Raw genomic sequence first — 16,962 nt, 5'->3', positions numbered from 1 at the left:
GCTTTAGGGAGGGATCATGTTCATTGGCTGGGAGAGAAGGAGGAGATGAATCTGATTCGCTGACAGGAGGGAAGTCAAACGTTTTTGCTGCAATGCAGAGGTGTCAGAAAGTCCGACATTTTTGACTGATCTACAAAGGAAAAAAGGCCATGGTCTGAGCCAGTGAGTCAGAATCATAAAGAGTCACGAGAGAAGTGGGGTTCCTCACTAATGCAAATAACCTGGAGCTTTAGCCTTCTCACAATCCCATACTCCCATAAAACATATAATGCACTGTTTGAGCTTTGCCAATTGACACTGCATGATTATGTCACCAGTTTTACTGTAAGTTTATTTCTCTATTTCCCAACTTCTCCTTTAAATATTTCCATGAACTAATCATCATTTCTGAGAAAGTCCAATAAATACACATCTCCTACTTTCTCCAACACAGTCAGAATATGACTGCAAAAACACTGCAAACAGGGCGCATTGGGGTGATCGACTCTTTGTTTCCATGGTCCTATGTTCCCGGAGCATGTGTGGCTCTTGATATAAACTAACATTATACTGTACATGATTGGTAAGGGCTATCTTGCAGTTCAAATTGAATTAAAGGATGTGGATGTTTCAAATGCAGTACGAATGATGAATCTATGTTGAGCCACTGTGGTGATATAAATGTCTATATTAAGAAAAGTGGGATGCTCACAAATTTGACGGTTATTGATGATCAGTAGGTTTTATTAAGCTGTATGTGATTCCAGTATAGCCAGGGAAGCAGACAGATACAAAAAGATGGCTGAGACCATACAACTGTTTGAAAGGACTCCTTAATCAATCATATTAAGAGGATATAAGCTGGGGATCATAGGACCCTGGAAACAATAACTAATAGGAGGCTAATGACAATGGTGTGACATTCTTGGAAATACACTAATTCACTTTCCTATTGAGAGTTACTGTAGATGAGAAGGTCATGGTTGTACGTTAAATATGAAGCTTTGTTTCGTCAGAATGTTGATGAAAAATCTGCCTACCAGCACCTCTTAATCACTTCTTAACACATTTTATCTATTTAAAAAAAAACAGTCAATTAGCTTGACTTTTGCTCGCTAAGCTAACCATCTTTTGGCTGTAGCTCTACAATCACTGACGGATAGGGTTGGTCTTTTCTGACTCTCTACGACATCAAGAAAGGACAACATTTGATCTGTTTGAGAATGTCCTGCGGCGAGCCACTTGTACCCCCAGATTTTTTAAGTGTAACCAATGGAATATGTTGTGATTACAAGCTAAAGCTAAATTACTGACTTCTTTCAATTTAATGTCCAGGTAGCATTACATTCTCACGTTGAAGCTGCAGGAAAAAAAACAGACTTTGAAGTAGACTGAGACCTATTCTTGCAGCTCTCCCTCTCCCCTCTCTACCCTGAGCCAATAGGAACACTCTCTGTCTACGAAATGACTTGCGATTGTCTCCCTTCACAGCCTGGATTTTCTAAAGAAGAAGTCTAATTTTCTCTCAGTACACTTGAATAATAATATTATGACGGACTAGGATGGATTTTTTGTGCAGCAATATCAAAAATAAACTGCCAACCCCCATTTTAACTGCCATCATTCACACACAGGTGAGCACACGTACACACACAACGCCCAGACTTCCTCTTCAACCTTTTACTCTTTTTAAAATTGATTTTTAGATCTGAGCTGAGTTCAGCTAAGTTCCTCTGCCTCCACCTATTATCAAAGTGCTTCCTCTCTGACATTTAGGGGGGAAGAAGACAAAAAGGGGGGGAGCACGATAGTGGGAGAGGAAAAAAGAGAGATGGCTATTTCAGCTTTTAATGTGAACCAACAATGAACAATGGGGGCAGGTTTGGCCTTTCCAAGAAATACCGTTTCTGTCATTTGGCCTGTAATTACTGTCCTGATTATCCCCACTCCACACTGCTCCTTCGGCTGCACAAGCTGCTGGTTCCGGAGAAGAAAGATCATGTTTAGTATTATTCTGTATGTTTTCCCTATTTCTGGTTCTGCTTAAATCCCATACGTGTCCGACTGATGACAGGATTTACAAAATTAGTTCAATTTTGCTGCCCAGAACACAAAGCAGATTTTTCTTTTTTTGGTGCAGTTAAAACTTTTCCAATGCTTGTATACCAACTGTAATAACGTTGCAATGTACGTTTGTCTCCCTTAATTTACCATGTCATAAATATTAGCTGTGCTCTATTACAACTAATGACCTTAATCTAAAGCTGAAACAATTCGTAATAATCAATAAAATCTTACACTGGTAATTGTTTATTAGTCAGGTTACATCGTTAATACATTAAAGGCACTGAAAACATATTTTGTAATTTGGTGTTAATAAGAGCAATGGTGTTGTACCTGTTGTCTGTTGTTGTTTGTGTTGTTTTACTGCAAACTAAAATGTATGCCAGCAGACATTTTTTAAACTATAATAAAATCAATTTTACACCGTGTGTCGAAAATAAAATAAACATTCGACACGGTATCTGTTTATAATGACAAGCTAATGTAGTGATTTCTTGTCATATTTCTTCCAAAGTTACTAATTATTATACTATACTATTAATGTGAAATTGACTGTTTATGTATAGTGGCGTTTTCATGACAGTAAAATACCTGGGATAAGGCAGAAAGGCCCCTAACTTGAATGTGAGTCGCCCCTAAAGCCCGTGTGACTGGGCTTTGGTTGGCCCTTCTGAAGAGCAGGGCCTTTTTTCTCCCCTGAAAAAGCCCGGATGTTGATTGGATAGAACTCTAAGCGGGATGTGACGTAGGCAGAACTTGACGCCACAAAAACATGCACCATTTTGAAAAGCCGGCGAAGTAGAGAGTAGACACTTTTAGCCACGCATCTTTTCACAGGCATGTTAAAATGAGTGCCGCTGCGGCCCAGGTTGGATTCCGACCTGCGAGATAGAGATACGCTATATAATGACCTCTGCAGCAGTGCAAGCTTGTCTGTCACCAACACACACTTTTTGACAACTACCGGAAAATGTTAAGGTGGAGTATTTTCTTTCTTGTTACTTGGTGCATGAGTTGATGTCGTGACTCAAAGGAGCCACCTTAAATGTCAAAACAATAAACTCTTTGTTTTCATCGTCTTTCTTAAATGACATACGTTATAATAATGGTCAGATCTTGAAGAATAATCTTAAATAGATTATTCAAACTGCAACTATTCTGTTTTTGTCCTTTTTTGTGATGGAGACACGCCGAGCGAAAGGACATCTGAGAGGGTGTGCCCCTCCCAGCAGCCACATTTTATATAAACGGAAACGAGCCTTATATTTCCTTTCTTAGGCCCACTGAAACTGTAGCAGGCCCAGATTATTTCATTTGGAGGATGAGGCTTTTCTAATTACATATCCTTTTAATAAAACACGTAATCATTTTATGAGATATTGATTTTGTTAGCATGTGTGCAACAGCTTTGGGCGCAGTCAGAAGCCACTGAGCGGCATATCATTATGCGTCACCATGTTGCTGGAGGCAGCCGTCTGAGACATTCATCATCTGCCTGCCTCTTACTTAGAGGGTAAAACATGTGGACACCATGCTGTAATCTATCGGAAATGTTTCCCATACAACTGGTTGTGTATTTGGTTGTGGGGGAACAAATTAATGCAACGGCACACACACAAACACACGCAGAAAGGGCAGTTTGATCCCGGTTCATGACTTGTATTTTGCTCGTAACATGTCCACACACACATTCTCACATACTCCCACACATACTGTATGGACCCCATAACACAAACTCACTGTATTGTTAATTTACATAATTCCCCTCCATCATAACAGCATTACATTTGCTTCTCTCTTATCGCACTAGATGGACCATGTGGACCAACGAGTCCTTTGTTGGTTTAATGCCATTCCTTTTTTCAAACTATCCCATGGTTCACATCCAAACACCGTCTCTGCTTCCAAATTGGCAATCTGGTTGCCAGATTTTACACTAGAGGAAGACATTAAAGGAATAGTTCAGAATTGGGGGAAATGTGTTTGTTTTGTTTGGCAAGATCTAGATGAGAACTTCGTTATCACTGTCATATGTGTAAGGTAAATATGAAGCTGGAGCCAGGACAAGATATGCATAGCATAGCATAACAACTAGAAACAGCTAGCCTAGCTCTGTTCAAAAGTTAAAGGAAATTCCTTAGCAAAAACAAAAAGTTGCAGTTATACCAGGGTTTATAAGCCAGACTATTTCTTGGCTGGGAGAGCTGACTTCCTCAAGTCTTGTCATCACCGTGGGTTTCCCAGGCAATCAGCAAGGACTCCACAAAACCCCCTGTAAAAAACGTGACTTTTTGTTTTTCGAAAAAAGCATATAAAGTGTGTTAATTGGTGAGTTTTAGAGGTACTGGTAGGAAAACTCCTTTAGCCCTGAACAGAACAGAAACGATCTGTTTTCGGCCTTTTAGCTAGCCAAGCTAAGCTAACTGTGGCTGAAGCTTTACGATTTACATATCTCCTATATCTAAGAAAACAAATAAGCGTATTTTCTAAAACTATTTTCACAACCGTTGGAATCCTTGTTGACTTACAATGTAAGTCTTACATCAACTGGAAGCTTATATATGTCTTTTGATATTACCATCTTGGGGAAACCATTCACTACCATGTTAATAAAAAAGTTGTGAAAAACAAGAAGAAAAGAATGGCATCAATCAGGGGTCCACTGTGTTCCAATACTTGACTCATTGCCAGTTGTCACTGCCTCAAAAAAAGGTAAAACGCTTCCCTACCTCCTTCTCCTCACAGAGCATCCCTCCCTTTCTTGCCCAGTCCCTCTCTTCTCTCACCCTCCTTCCTTCTCTTGTTTCAGTTCAACTCACCCCCCCTCCCTCCCTCTGTTTCTCCACCCATTCCTCTTTCTACTTCTGCATGTCACACTGCAGCAGTAGGACGATGGAGGGATCAGACTTGGCAGCCTCTTTAAATTCGTCCAGGGTGATCTCATCATTGTGGTCCTTGTCCATCTTGGAGAAGATTTTATCCACGCGCTGCTGCGGGGTCAGCCCGTCCTCGTTCATACGCATCATGATCACAGTGCCGACCATCTTGTAAATGGCCTACAGAGGGGAAGAGGCAGGAAACAGAATATGTTTGTCTTATGAATAACAAAGAGGATTTCTTCCACAGGAACAGGAAGAATCTGATTCCAAAATAAAAAATTCTCAACTCCCTCCTCACAAACACATACCTCGATGATCTCCAGCATCTCCATGCGTGTGATCTTTCCATCTCCGTCCAGATCATACATGTTGAAGGCCCAGTTGAGTTTCTGCTCGAAGCTGCCCCTGGAGGTGATGGACAGGGCGCAGATGAACTCCCTGAAGTCGATGGTCCCGTCACCGTTCTTGTCAAATGTCCGGAACGCATGCTGGGCGAACTTTGAGGCATCCCCATATGGGAAAAACTGGAGATTGAAACATGAGAAAAAAAAGATGACAGTTACACTGTACAACACTTCATGAAAACTCCTTTAGAGGTGCATAATGGGTAATGTAGGATCCAGTGTTGTTTAGGTTTGACCCATACTACGGACTTAAAGTCAAGATATCTTGACCTGCACTAATTTTTTTATCCGTCTCTTGTGAGTCCCCCAGCTTAACTGAAGAGTAATGCTTCAACACAAGAGTAGCCCTTTAATTATGAGCTACGGAATATGCTTGTTAGGGAATTGTTAGATATGATTGCAATTGTTTCTAAAAGAGGCTTAATCGTGTTTAAGAGCACTGTAGCGCACACCTGTATAGTTGAAGTTTGACTCAGAGACTCAGGCTTGGCCACTTTTATGAGCACCACATATATTATTTGTTCAAGTTGAACAGTTGAACTTTAACTTCCTTGTCTAAGATGATTGTTGTTGGACTATATATTCTTCTTGGAATAAATATTTCATGAGGAAAAACAAGCTGTATTTGATAGTTAATCGTTAATTGATCGTTAATTTTCTAGATGATCGATGAAGGAAATTTCTTCAAATGCCCATCCCTAGTACAAACACACATTTAAATAGGATATGATGAAAGACATTGATCATTTAAAATAACAATAACATTTTGTCATTCTAGTGATTGAAAAAAAAAAACGTTTTTGTTGGTGTTCAAGTGTTAAGTGTTCTAAAAAGCATACAACAATGTTATTTCTATTCATAACTTAATCGGTGTTATATAGATGACATACCCCTATGTAGGTATGTCTGGTAAATGCAGTGTTATTATATAGTATGTTACGTACTGTATATCTGTTGGCTTAAGAGGACAGACAAGAACTAGTCCCACACAGGAGATACAATGCTGCAATTGGACACTTCTTGTTTACAAAATGAAACTGAATGCAGGTGGAACTTCAACTCATCTATCCATCCATCCATCCATCCATTTCCTGAAGCTTATCTGGGGCTAAGTACTGTAAGTTAACTGCCTGATTTCATAAATAAATGACAAGTTTCACTTAGTTTCTCATTCACAGTGACAGATTAACAAATATCTTTGACCCCTGTGCTTCCATGAAAAATTAGTCAGCCTGTCTCTTGCGTTGTGCAATCTCAAATGCTCCGTCAGGTTCTGAGAGAGTTTCTGGCATCAACAGTTTCTATAGTGTTGATTTGTCATCATTAGCTTTCTATCAGTGCATTTACGTGCACATCAGTAACACGAAAATGGTCTTTACCCACTTAAGGGAATAATCGGATTGTTGAAGTTCTCCACATATACATGAGAGGGGGTTGAATGGGAAAATGACAGGAGTAACTCGACCTCCAGTACAGTAGGTGGCGCTCCGCCAACAAACAGCTGGATTGAATATGGCTTTATTTTCCGGTGAGTTTGCTCTTAACCCGATTATAATCAGGTTTTTAAACTGCATGTAAACGCATCTTATGTAACAATGCAAATGTGCTCGCAGTCATTTAAGAAGTATCTTTTTTCATATAAATAACTATGAAAAAAAACAACAATGAAACAATTTCCACTGTAGGCAATAGCTTTGAAAAATGCAGTGTTATCCAACAATATACAGTATTAAGACCACAGCACACACTAATTACTGCATCATAATGTGCCATGATTTTCCTCCCTCTGCTTCATGCCCCGGTCCGTGCCACTCTCCTGCCCCTCACCTTAACATAGAGCTGCTGGAACTCCTCCAGGTTGAGGATGCCAGAGGGACAGTCTTTGAGGAATCCTTTGTACCACTGCTTGAGCTCTGCCTCGTTGAATTCAGTGTTCTTGGTCAGGTCATCCAGAACCTCCGGGGCCAGCTTGCTGTTGTGTTTCCCCATGATGATTCACCTCTCTGGAGGGGGAGGGAGAGGGAGAGGGAGAGGGAGGGGGGGTGCACAAAGAGAGAGACAGGGTGAACAGGTAGGTGAGGAGTTGCTAGACAAGCAACAGCAACAGGAGTGATGCCTCTGTGTTGTTCAGCACAGGTCTCTAAGGACAGATGTGAACAAGGAATTACTTGCACAGTGACACAGTGAAATGTGGCTTTGTGTGTCAAAATACACAGGATTAATATACATATATATACACACACTACAAAATAATCTTATAAGTAAGCCCTTTAGTCCTATTTTCCAAACTGTATGTCAATTTTAATGAGTGATATTTTGCTTGTAACGGTAGCTATTTTTTTGTAATATATTTAGCTGAAGAAAGCCATTTGTCAAAAATGTTACTGTTAAAATCAGAGTGCCTACAGGTTCCATTTTAGGCCCTTTACAGTTTGGTGCATATATAAATGGTAGGCCTTTAGCTTTTCCTGAAGTTCAAACTCAAAATATATGCTGATGATGCAGTTTTGTATAGAAATGGAACAGGCAAACCAGAAGTGGCTGATACATTAACATATGTTATGTCAAATATATCTGTCTGGTTGACTGCCTGCTCATTGCACCTAAATGCTAGTAAACTCTATGTGTATTTTTCAATGAAGGCTCTATTTACCAGTAAATCAGAATAAAATACATAGTTTGGTTTGGAGAAGTTAAGAGTTTTCTTATGCTAATTATGCAAATCCTGGCACATTTACAAATATGCTGTTAACTGTCAATGCAAATATGAATCAAGATTATGTTACTGTATTGCCAATTTTTTACATATAGTCTTTTCAGAAATATATTTTAGTTCTTGTTTAGCTATGAAATGAGAAAGTTTGTCCAGCCGCTTGACTGGTGGGCACTGCTTGGTTTTGGCTCGTCTTGATCACACACTTTCTGATCATACAGCTAAACAGTACACTAAAATATGTTTCAGAAAACACGTTATGTGAGAAAATAGTCAGTACAGAGTCTTAAGGTCGATCGCTGTTTAATCTTGCAATTGCAATTTGCAGCACCAGATCGAAGCAGAGGAACTTTTTTTTTTTTTACAGATTATCCAGCTCATGTAATACTCTCAGGATATAGAGACAGTTTCAGCAAATATGACAAGAACTACAGCTTGAATGTACATTGTTCCCTATAAATAAAAATAAACAAGTAAATCTACATTTGACATGTGGAATCATCTGTTTAAATGATTTATTGAAATTGATAGTTTTAGCAGTTCACATACAAAACAGGCAAAATGTCCATGCCATACAATACTCTTTCCATTTCCATAATGACTCCATAATCACCTTGTGTGATTAAAAGCCCTGATAGCATCACCGCTATTTTGGCCATAAAATGGCCCATTAGCCTGGCTCCTAAACGCACACATATTCCCATGGCTGAGGACCAGTGTATTGCCTTCATGACGCCATCCCTGACTCATAGCCTGGTCTGACAGCTTTTGCACTTTGACACCCCGGTGCAGCCAAGCCAAGCGGCCACAAATTACCCACTAAATTGTCTGGACAGTTTAGAGGCTGAAATATCATCACTTTATGTTTTAAGCCGGGTGAGTCATGTAGAAAGAGGCAACGAAACCCCAAGCCATTGTGAACTGCACAAATATTCTGGACTTTATATTCCAGTGACAAGTGGAAAGTGCTGGAGGAGAGCCCAGAGCAACAAAGGACAAGATTTAAATCATTTTGAAAAGGTCACCTGTGATCTCAGAGAATCTCTAAGGTGTTTGAGAAAAGAAAAAAATGATTGCTGTTAAAGCAGAGAAGGAAAAGAAAATGTGCTTGTAAACTGGATGACAAATATAAAAGCAGGTGCAATCTGAAGCCTTATCAGTAACTGTGTCAACTGTCTGTCCAGTGCAGTCCTGCACAACTTAAACATCTTCCACTTTTGTTAGTTATTGATTGATAATAGCTTCCACTTTTAGCGTGTTTATAACAGAATCCATGTGTCAATCGAAAAAAGAGCAACAGTAAGTGCTCTGTTTCCGCGAAGGACCCTGTGTTTAAATTGTGTGACACAAATGGATCTCTTTGGCAATCACTTTTGTGAAATGAGCAAGTGCTTGTCACATATACAGTATTTGCTCGGACCATAGACTGTATAAAAAATGGACGTAGCATACCCATCGGGGTCTGTTCTCTCAACTTGATCCAGTCGCCATCTTGTCAGACTTTGGCTCCGCCTCTTTTCCTCTTACCAAAAAAGGCCATGTATGGGACGTTGGGGGAGGGAGATATGTCCGTCTGGCTGACGTATACCTCCGAGAGAAGTGAGGGACAGCGGCTAGCTGTCACTCAAGAGGCAGCGCCCCGAGTTAGTCATAAACTTTAATCTCCCATTAAATAAAAACTAGCCTAGTACGAAAATAGTCACCCCCCTCAGTGTTGTCATGGAGATATGACCTAAACATACAGACTTGAATGTTTGTTTGTACCAGGCCTTAAATAGGTTTTATTATGCTGTGAAAATGGCCTGTTTAACATGGGGGTCAATGAGAAATTGCTCTATCAGTACACACATGCACACACACAGTTCAAGGTTAACTGCTTCAAGATGGATGTAGACAGATGTTTGGGGCAGCATAAAGGTGTTCATGTTGTGGTAGCATCACCTGTAGCACCATTGTCCCCTGAGAGGCAGGAGGTCAATTCGTAGGGACCATCAATAAACTTCAGGTTTTCCACTCCTCTCTTTTAGATGTGTATGACTCTCTGCCTCAAGGAGCACACCTTGAGAACGAAAGTTTAACTATCCCTAAATCATTGATAGTGTGCACTCAGGTAGCTCTGCAAATCACTGACTGCATCAACAGTGACACAAACACCAAAAGCAAACCAACTTGTGCAACAAGTGTTGGGTTTATTTTGTACCCACACGCACGCACACACACACACACACACACACACACACACACACACACACACACACACACACACACACACACACGAGTGTGTCTTGCCTGTGACGGCGGCAGATAAGATTTTATCCCTCTGTTAGGGAAGCATATGTAGCAGATAATAGAGTTTCCTGTGAAATCCAGCGAGAGGCGTGACTAGCGAGGCGAGCAAATACATTGGAAACATATCCCATATGAAAGAATCAAAATAAGCACTGCTCACGCCAGCAAAACAGGCAACCCGTGGGTTCATTCTAATGGTTCCCAGGGCAGATGTTGTCTTTCAGTAAGGTACTAGGGTCTCTGTCAGCTCATCTCACTGAGGCAGAAATCCATTGTAGGAGACGATTCAGGTGTGGGAGGTTATTTGGAGATAATCCTGGGTGATTCTTTTTCTTTTAATGAGACGCATTCAGAATACAGATTAACTGGCTTCTGCGCCATTTTGCCTGCCTTGGTGTATGTGATGCTTCTCTGAGTGAATTACAGTATATGGGTGCACATTTATGTCAAACTAGGGAATGCGTGTGTTGCAATAAAATGTGCTTGTGGTGTTAAGAGAGACAAAGAATGGAAAGGCTGATATGTGAATCCATGAAATATGGACTCTTGATTTACCTGTCTATGTAGACTGCATCCAGACATCTAAATTGCGGCCAACATCTACATTTTTTAATGATATAAAAAGGTTTGGTGTTGTGCTTACTTTTAGCTGTAAGCTGATACCTGCTGTAAAACAACTGGCCAATCAGAGCTGCTTGGTAGGCGTGGGTTAAGCTAGAATATGGACATTAACTATCTGTGCCTATCAAAAAAATAGATGGGTCATTTTGAAAAATCAACAGTTGCTGTATGTAGCTGTACAGGTTATTGTAAATTGACTAACAGCAGGAATAGCAGATCTTAAATCTACAGTAATTAAGATTTTAATATTAAGAAAGGATCCACCGAATATATGTAATGTGAGAGGGGGCATTCTAAAGAAACCCACATAGAATGCTCTAGAGTTAATTGTTTCGGTTCACTTTCAGGCTCAACCTCATTTGCAAAAAAATACGGTAAACATAGTGCAGCATTTAGCAGCTAAACAGACAGGTATTTTCCAGGAGTTGGAGGAGAGCATAACAGACACAAAAGGCAAGTGAATACTGAACTAATGTTTGTCAGGGAGAAACAAACACCACTTCAGATAAATGCTAATGTTTCTCTGAGTCTGCTGCTGTATAATATTATCAATATGTTCAGCACAAGAACTATATAATGGTAATATGTCAGTGGTGTGTTTATAGATTGTTCTTCAATCTTCAAGAAATATTTTCACTGCCCCTATAGCAAACGCCATGGAAGCAGAATTAGATAACAGGAACATGATGATAAAAATGGGAATCCAGCCTGATTATAAAGTCACCTGTTTCTGCAAATGAGTTTGAAATAAATAGATGAATCAGGAGGTTAAGCATGAGCCACAAAAGCCTGGTATCTTTCAACTAATAATAGCCTTCAGAGGATCATATCGCAGGGGGAAACCATTTATGCTCTCTCATGCGTGCATTAAAAGTCTCTAATATGAAATAGCTTTATTCTCCCAATGCTGCAATTTCCCTCAAATATAGCCCGGAACGCCTGATCTGCACATCCCGCCGAAGGGACCAATTGGCCTGGCAACATGCTGTTATTGTGCACAATGACATCTTTAAAAGTCCATTCACATCAACACACAGTGGAGACCAAAGCGCACACACACACACACACACAAATATGCCTGCTTCAAACAGGGACTACCAGGACATATTCGTTCCATCGCACACAAGCGGTCTCTGGAATTCTTAAAGACACTCATATACTGACATGACAACTATAATGATATAGGAGGGGAAAGAACACAGTGAGAAAAGACGAAGAGGCTGTGTGGAAAAGGGAGGATCACTTGGTCTGGATTCACACCACTGCAGGAGAAGACAAACAAATACAGACAGGGAGTGAAAAGGCAATGAAGATGGAAGGATGTAGAAACAGACAAGCAGACATTTTAGAAAATTGTCCCAACAGGCGTTCAATAGAGAAAGACGTATCTTATTGAGTCTGAAAGGGCTTTAACGCATGTTCATTCCAGCTGTCAGATTGAGACTAAACAGCGGGAGACTGTGTGTGTGTGTCACTGTGTGTGTGTGTTTGCCAGCCTGACTTGATAACTGATTGGATAAGCTAGTTTAACATGTTTGCATGCCAGAGTCAGTAGTAATAAAGCTTACATTCCGATGTAGGGGTGGGCGATATGACGATATTAGATGGTGAAGGATTAGAGTGTGCTGACGATGAGATGGTAGAACATTCCTCAGCCAAATCGCACTATTGGCTAGTCAGCCTCATGCTCGCCGTAAAGACACACCGATCAACCAAGCGTCCGGCTATCGTGTCGCACCGGTTTCATAGTCAAATGAAAAGGTCTTGTTTAGATAATTCATCATTTCAGCTTCACGATCAGCTGTTATCTGTCCATCATGGCACTTAAAACGTGCGCAACAGGAATAAAATAGAAACCAGGTGGTATGCTGAGAGTGAAACGGCGAGGAGACCGGCCACATCTCAGCCAGCAGAGACAAGCTGAGCTTTTTGTTCAAATGTCCATCGTATTTGGCACAAGTTGGAAAAATCGCACAAACTGATTAAAATCTGTTCTTTGGTCTAAATGCTTTGTTATATATATTCTCTTTTAGGGCTATGTCCTTACATGCATTGGTTGCACTGTTCAGTAACTTGCAAAAGAATTTAAAAATCAATGTAAAAACAACGTGATTAAATCGTGATCCTGATTTTATCTTAATTTTTTTTGATATTTTTGCCATATCGCCCACCCCTATTCAGATGGCAGTTTTCTTAAACTCAATGCTCTTGTATGGCTGATGTATGCCACGAGCACAACATGAAAGACAGTGGTTCTTCCCACAGTGGCATCTACAGACTAACAAACCCACAATGAAAGGAGGAATTGTTCCATTTCACTCTTGTTTTGCGTCTTCAAATTAGCAAGAGATTGTATAAGATAAGAGATGCACCTATCCCATGCCCGGATCAGATATCGGCTCTGATATTGACTAATTAGATGGATCAGATATGGGATGAATGATGCCCATCCAGCATTCCGATCCAGTCATTTTTTTTTTATTAATATCATACACAGCAAGTTAATTAAGCCATTGTTTGTTGGGTTTCAAGCAGCTGCTATATTTTACATTACATTTCAAAATATCTGTTTGAAGTGCACTTTACATGGAAGTGTTATTTATTTGTTTATGCTGCTAATGTACACTATGTTATTTGTTAATAAATAATATTGAGTACATTTATACCTGTGTTAATTTGTTACCTTTTTTAACCAGGCTAAATATTTATGTTAAGCCTGATGCCTTCACTCACATGGCAAGATCTACGGTTCATTCATTCAACAGTAGGATCGGATCAGTATCAGGTATCGGCGGATACGCATCGGACCGGATTGGAAACAACTGGATCGGTGCATATTTATATAAGATGACAGGGCAGTCATTTTTAAGTTATTCCAGGTAGTTATGTTAGTTAAACTATTTTTATTTAGGTCTAACTGAGATCAAAATCTCTTTTGCATCACAATTCAGTCCCACGCAGCAGTCATCTGTCACACAGAAACATTAATTAAACCATCACAAATATCATAAAACATCATTAAGAGTAAGTTAACACCCCCTAAATATCCTATCTTTGCTGACCTACAGGGGTTTAACTTAAATATAAACATACATTATTTTAAGTGACTGCCCTGAACCTAAATTAAGCTAATGCTAACTTATGTCGGGTATTAAATAATTAGGGCTGAATGCAGGGCTGAACTGCAGTTCCTCGGACGGCCACTAGAGGCATTCTCCATGGGAGTCAACCCCCATTGACAACAACGTTAAACTCACCCATTTAAATATTATCAAAGCCATTTACTGTTACTATCTACACAAGTTTATCTATTTTGGTATGAAAACACGCATTTTAAATTGAACCAAGAACCTCATACCATAAATGCATGTCTGGCATTTGTAACAGACCAAACTGCTTGAAAATGGTTTGAGAATCCAGCAAGAAATTACGATTTAACATCGGCTGGACCTCCTGACTCGAAAGACACCCATGAATTAGGAACCTTTGTTGTGATTTAATTGCTATAAACAGAAACGCACACAAAAAGGATATACAGAAATAAATACGTAATGATGATTATTGGTAAAAAAAAAAAAAAGGAAAAAAAAGGCTGAATTCACACTTTGTCAGGTCTGTCTGCAAAACAACAAGCAATCAACTTCTTAAATCTTTGTTTTCTGAATGGAGTTTGGATCGACCAGGGCACTATATGTTATGTTATAGGATTTTGTGACACAGCATTGTGAATTTCTTGCTCAAGTTGGAATATTTTGCATATTTAAGACACCCGACAAGAATTTGTGTCTGTTTGTGTGTTTGCATTGACTGTGTATGTAATTGTGCCAACGCAAAAAGTGTGCTTTGTGTTTGGTGGTGTCTGAACACCAAGTCTGAAGTTTCAAGGTTGTAAGGCGAGTCGTAGTGGATGGCAGATTAAAGAAAAAATGATAAAAAGTTGATTATGAATAAATTGATAAATGAATCAAATATTTTTCTGATTGATTAGTACATTTTTATTCAAAAATGTTGAAGATTTCCTGGTAAATTGAATGAAATATTATTGACAGAAAGTGGTCATGGTCACTTTTCACTATCCTGTGATACAAGTGATGATGACTGTTTGGTGACTCGTATTTGGTCCGTGATGACTAATAATTTCGGGTCCCTGGCGCCGACCTTCATGTCCATGCCAGAAATCTTGGTGTCATGTTTGATCCAGCTATAAACTTTAACAAGCAAATTAACACAGTTGTAAAAGGATTTCTAGCTGAGAATTATCGCCAAACTCAAACCGTTTCTCTCATTTAATGACCTGAAGATTGTCACAAATATTTTAATTTCCTCTCGGATGGATGAATGCAATGCTCTTTATTTGGGAATTAGCCAGAAAAAGCTAGATGGATAAAGTATATATAGCTCTAAGCTCCCCTGCCCCCTTTCCAACCCCAGATCTTTCAGATCCTCAGCAATAGTGCTTTTGCAGTAGCGACCCCACAGCTTTGGAACAGTTTACCATTTTCAGTGACGTGTTCGCCCTCTGTAAACACTTTTAAGGCCAAACCTCGGGCCTTTGAGGTTTTAAGTCTCACTTTTTATTTTGTCCTCTGTTCATTTACTTATTTGTGTATGGGATAGTATACATGTTATCGCTACTGCCTTTTGCTGTTACCAAGTTGTGGTATTTTATTGTATCAACAACAACACTCAGGCCAACTCTGGTTGTTTTGAAAAGTTATGTATAAATAAACTTGATTTGATGAAAATAGTCAATATTTGAATCCCAAAAAAGAATCAATAATGTAAACAAAGCTGGCATGACTAATGTAATAAAACTGTAAAACAATAGTATTCAGAATATGGGATTTGAGCTTAATCACACTAGAATGATCCTTATTACTTTGTGATTATGAAAAACATGTTTTGGCTTTCTGAACACTAACAGAAAGAGGCATCACTAGGAACAGAGCTTGGCTGAAAAGCACTTGGCTTAAACTGTTATTATTATGAGGCTCAGTAGCCCAGAGGGGGAGATGTGTTGTGTCCCTCTGACTGAAAATGATTGGCTGGCAAAAGCTGTAATTGAGTTGGAAAGAGAGCAAAAATGGGAAACTAGGCCTTCCATACAATGGTCATTTCCTATGTGTGTGTGTGTGTGTGTGTGTGTGTGTGTGTGTGTGTGTGTGTGTGTGTGTGTGTGTGTGTGTGTGTGTGTGTTTGCAATGGCAATAACCTTTGTGAGAGTGGAAAAAGTACAACGGACTGTAGAAGCAATAGGAGAACAATCAATACGATAGCAGTCCAATATAAGCCCTGGCCATGAACGTGTGTGTGTGTGCGTGTGTGCTCGTGTGTGTGCGTGTGTGTGTGTGTGTGTGTGTGTGTGTGTGTGTGTGTGTGTGTGTGTGTGTGTGTGCGTGTGTGTGTGTGTGAGAGAGAGAGATAGAGTATAGAAATCTGCTGAGAGGTGGACAGAAAGCATATTGATACATGGATGTATCATACCTTGAATGGTCTTCATGGCAGCTCACCAAACCATTAAAAGTGAAATAGAACAATTTGTTGTCTTGACAACAGTTGCCGGGCTCACTGCCAAACAGCCGTCCGGCAGCAGATGATGTTTTTGGCCAATCGAAACTGTCCATCTGCCATCTGGCTGTGACCGATTTGCTGACTGATATATGAGCCTGATGGGGGGGTTGACTGAAAATCTCAATATTGGCCAGTGTCTACAGCCCACATGATGCTTTGGGTTTGCTCAGGGCTTTAGAGTATTACACTGGTAGCATCTGGATCGGTGTTGCTGTTTTGGAAAAAATCAAGAGAGAGCCAGTGATCTTGGAGACTGAAGAAGAGTTCTGAAGATCTGGTCTGATTTCTTACATTGGAACATTAAGGGCGCACTCACACTGTCCATCCGTACCATGCCCAAGCACGTTTCACGGGTAAAGTCTAGTTCGTTTGACCAGTGCGAGTACGCTTGTCAGCCATGGACCATTTGGGAGAGGTGGGCTTTTGTAAAGCAAGTTTGCAC

At 39.9% G+C, this 16,962-nt stretch overlaps 1 protein-coding gene across 2 annotated transcripts; it reads right to left on the bottom strand.

Annotated features, from left to right (window-relative positions):
• Positions 1-4,901: 4,901 nt before the first annotated feature.
• LOC310955481 (hippocalcin-like protein 4) lies at positions 4,902-7,315 on the bottom strand (the record flags this gene model as incomplete). 2 transcript variants are annotated; one of them, XM_083925298.1, is made up of 3 exons in its annotated part: positions 4,902-5,099; positions 5,231-5,446; positions 7,154-7,315. In XM_083925298.1, the coding sequence occupies 3 exons, from the start codon at positions 7,313-7,315 to the stop codon at positions 4,902-4,904; spliced, it is 576 nt and encodes a 191-aa protein (XP_083781424.1). The 2 variants fall into 2 exon arrangements, with proteins under 2 accessions (XP_083781424.1, XP_083781425.1); XM_083925299.1 differs by lacking the exon at positions 5,231-5,446.
• Between the last annotated feature and the right edge of the window lie 9,647 nt (positions 7,316-16,962).

The sequence above is a fragment of the Echiichthys vipera genome (genome assembly GCF_963691815.1).
Source record: "Echiichthys vipera genome assembly, chromosome: 13".
Classification (NCBI taxonomy): domain Eukaryota; kingdom Metazoa; phylum Chordata; class Actinopteri; order Perciformes; family Trachinidae; genus Echiichthys; species Echiichthys vipera.
Note: the sequence above shows the minus strand (reverse complement) of the source record. Positions and strands in the feature narration are given on the sequence as shown.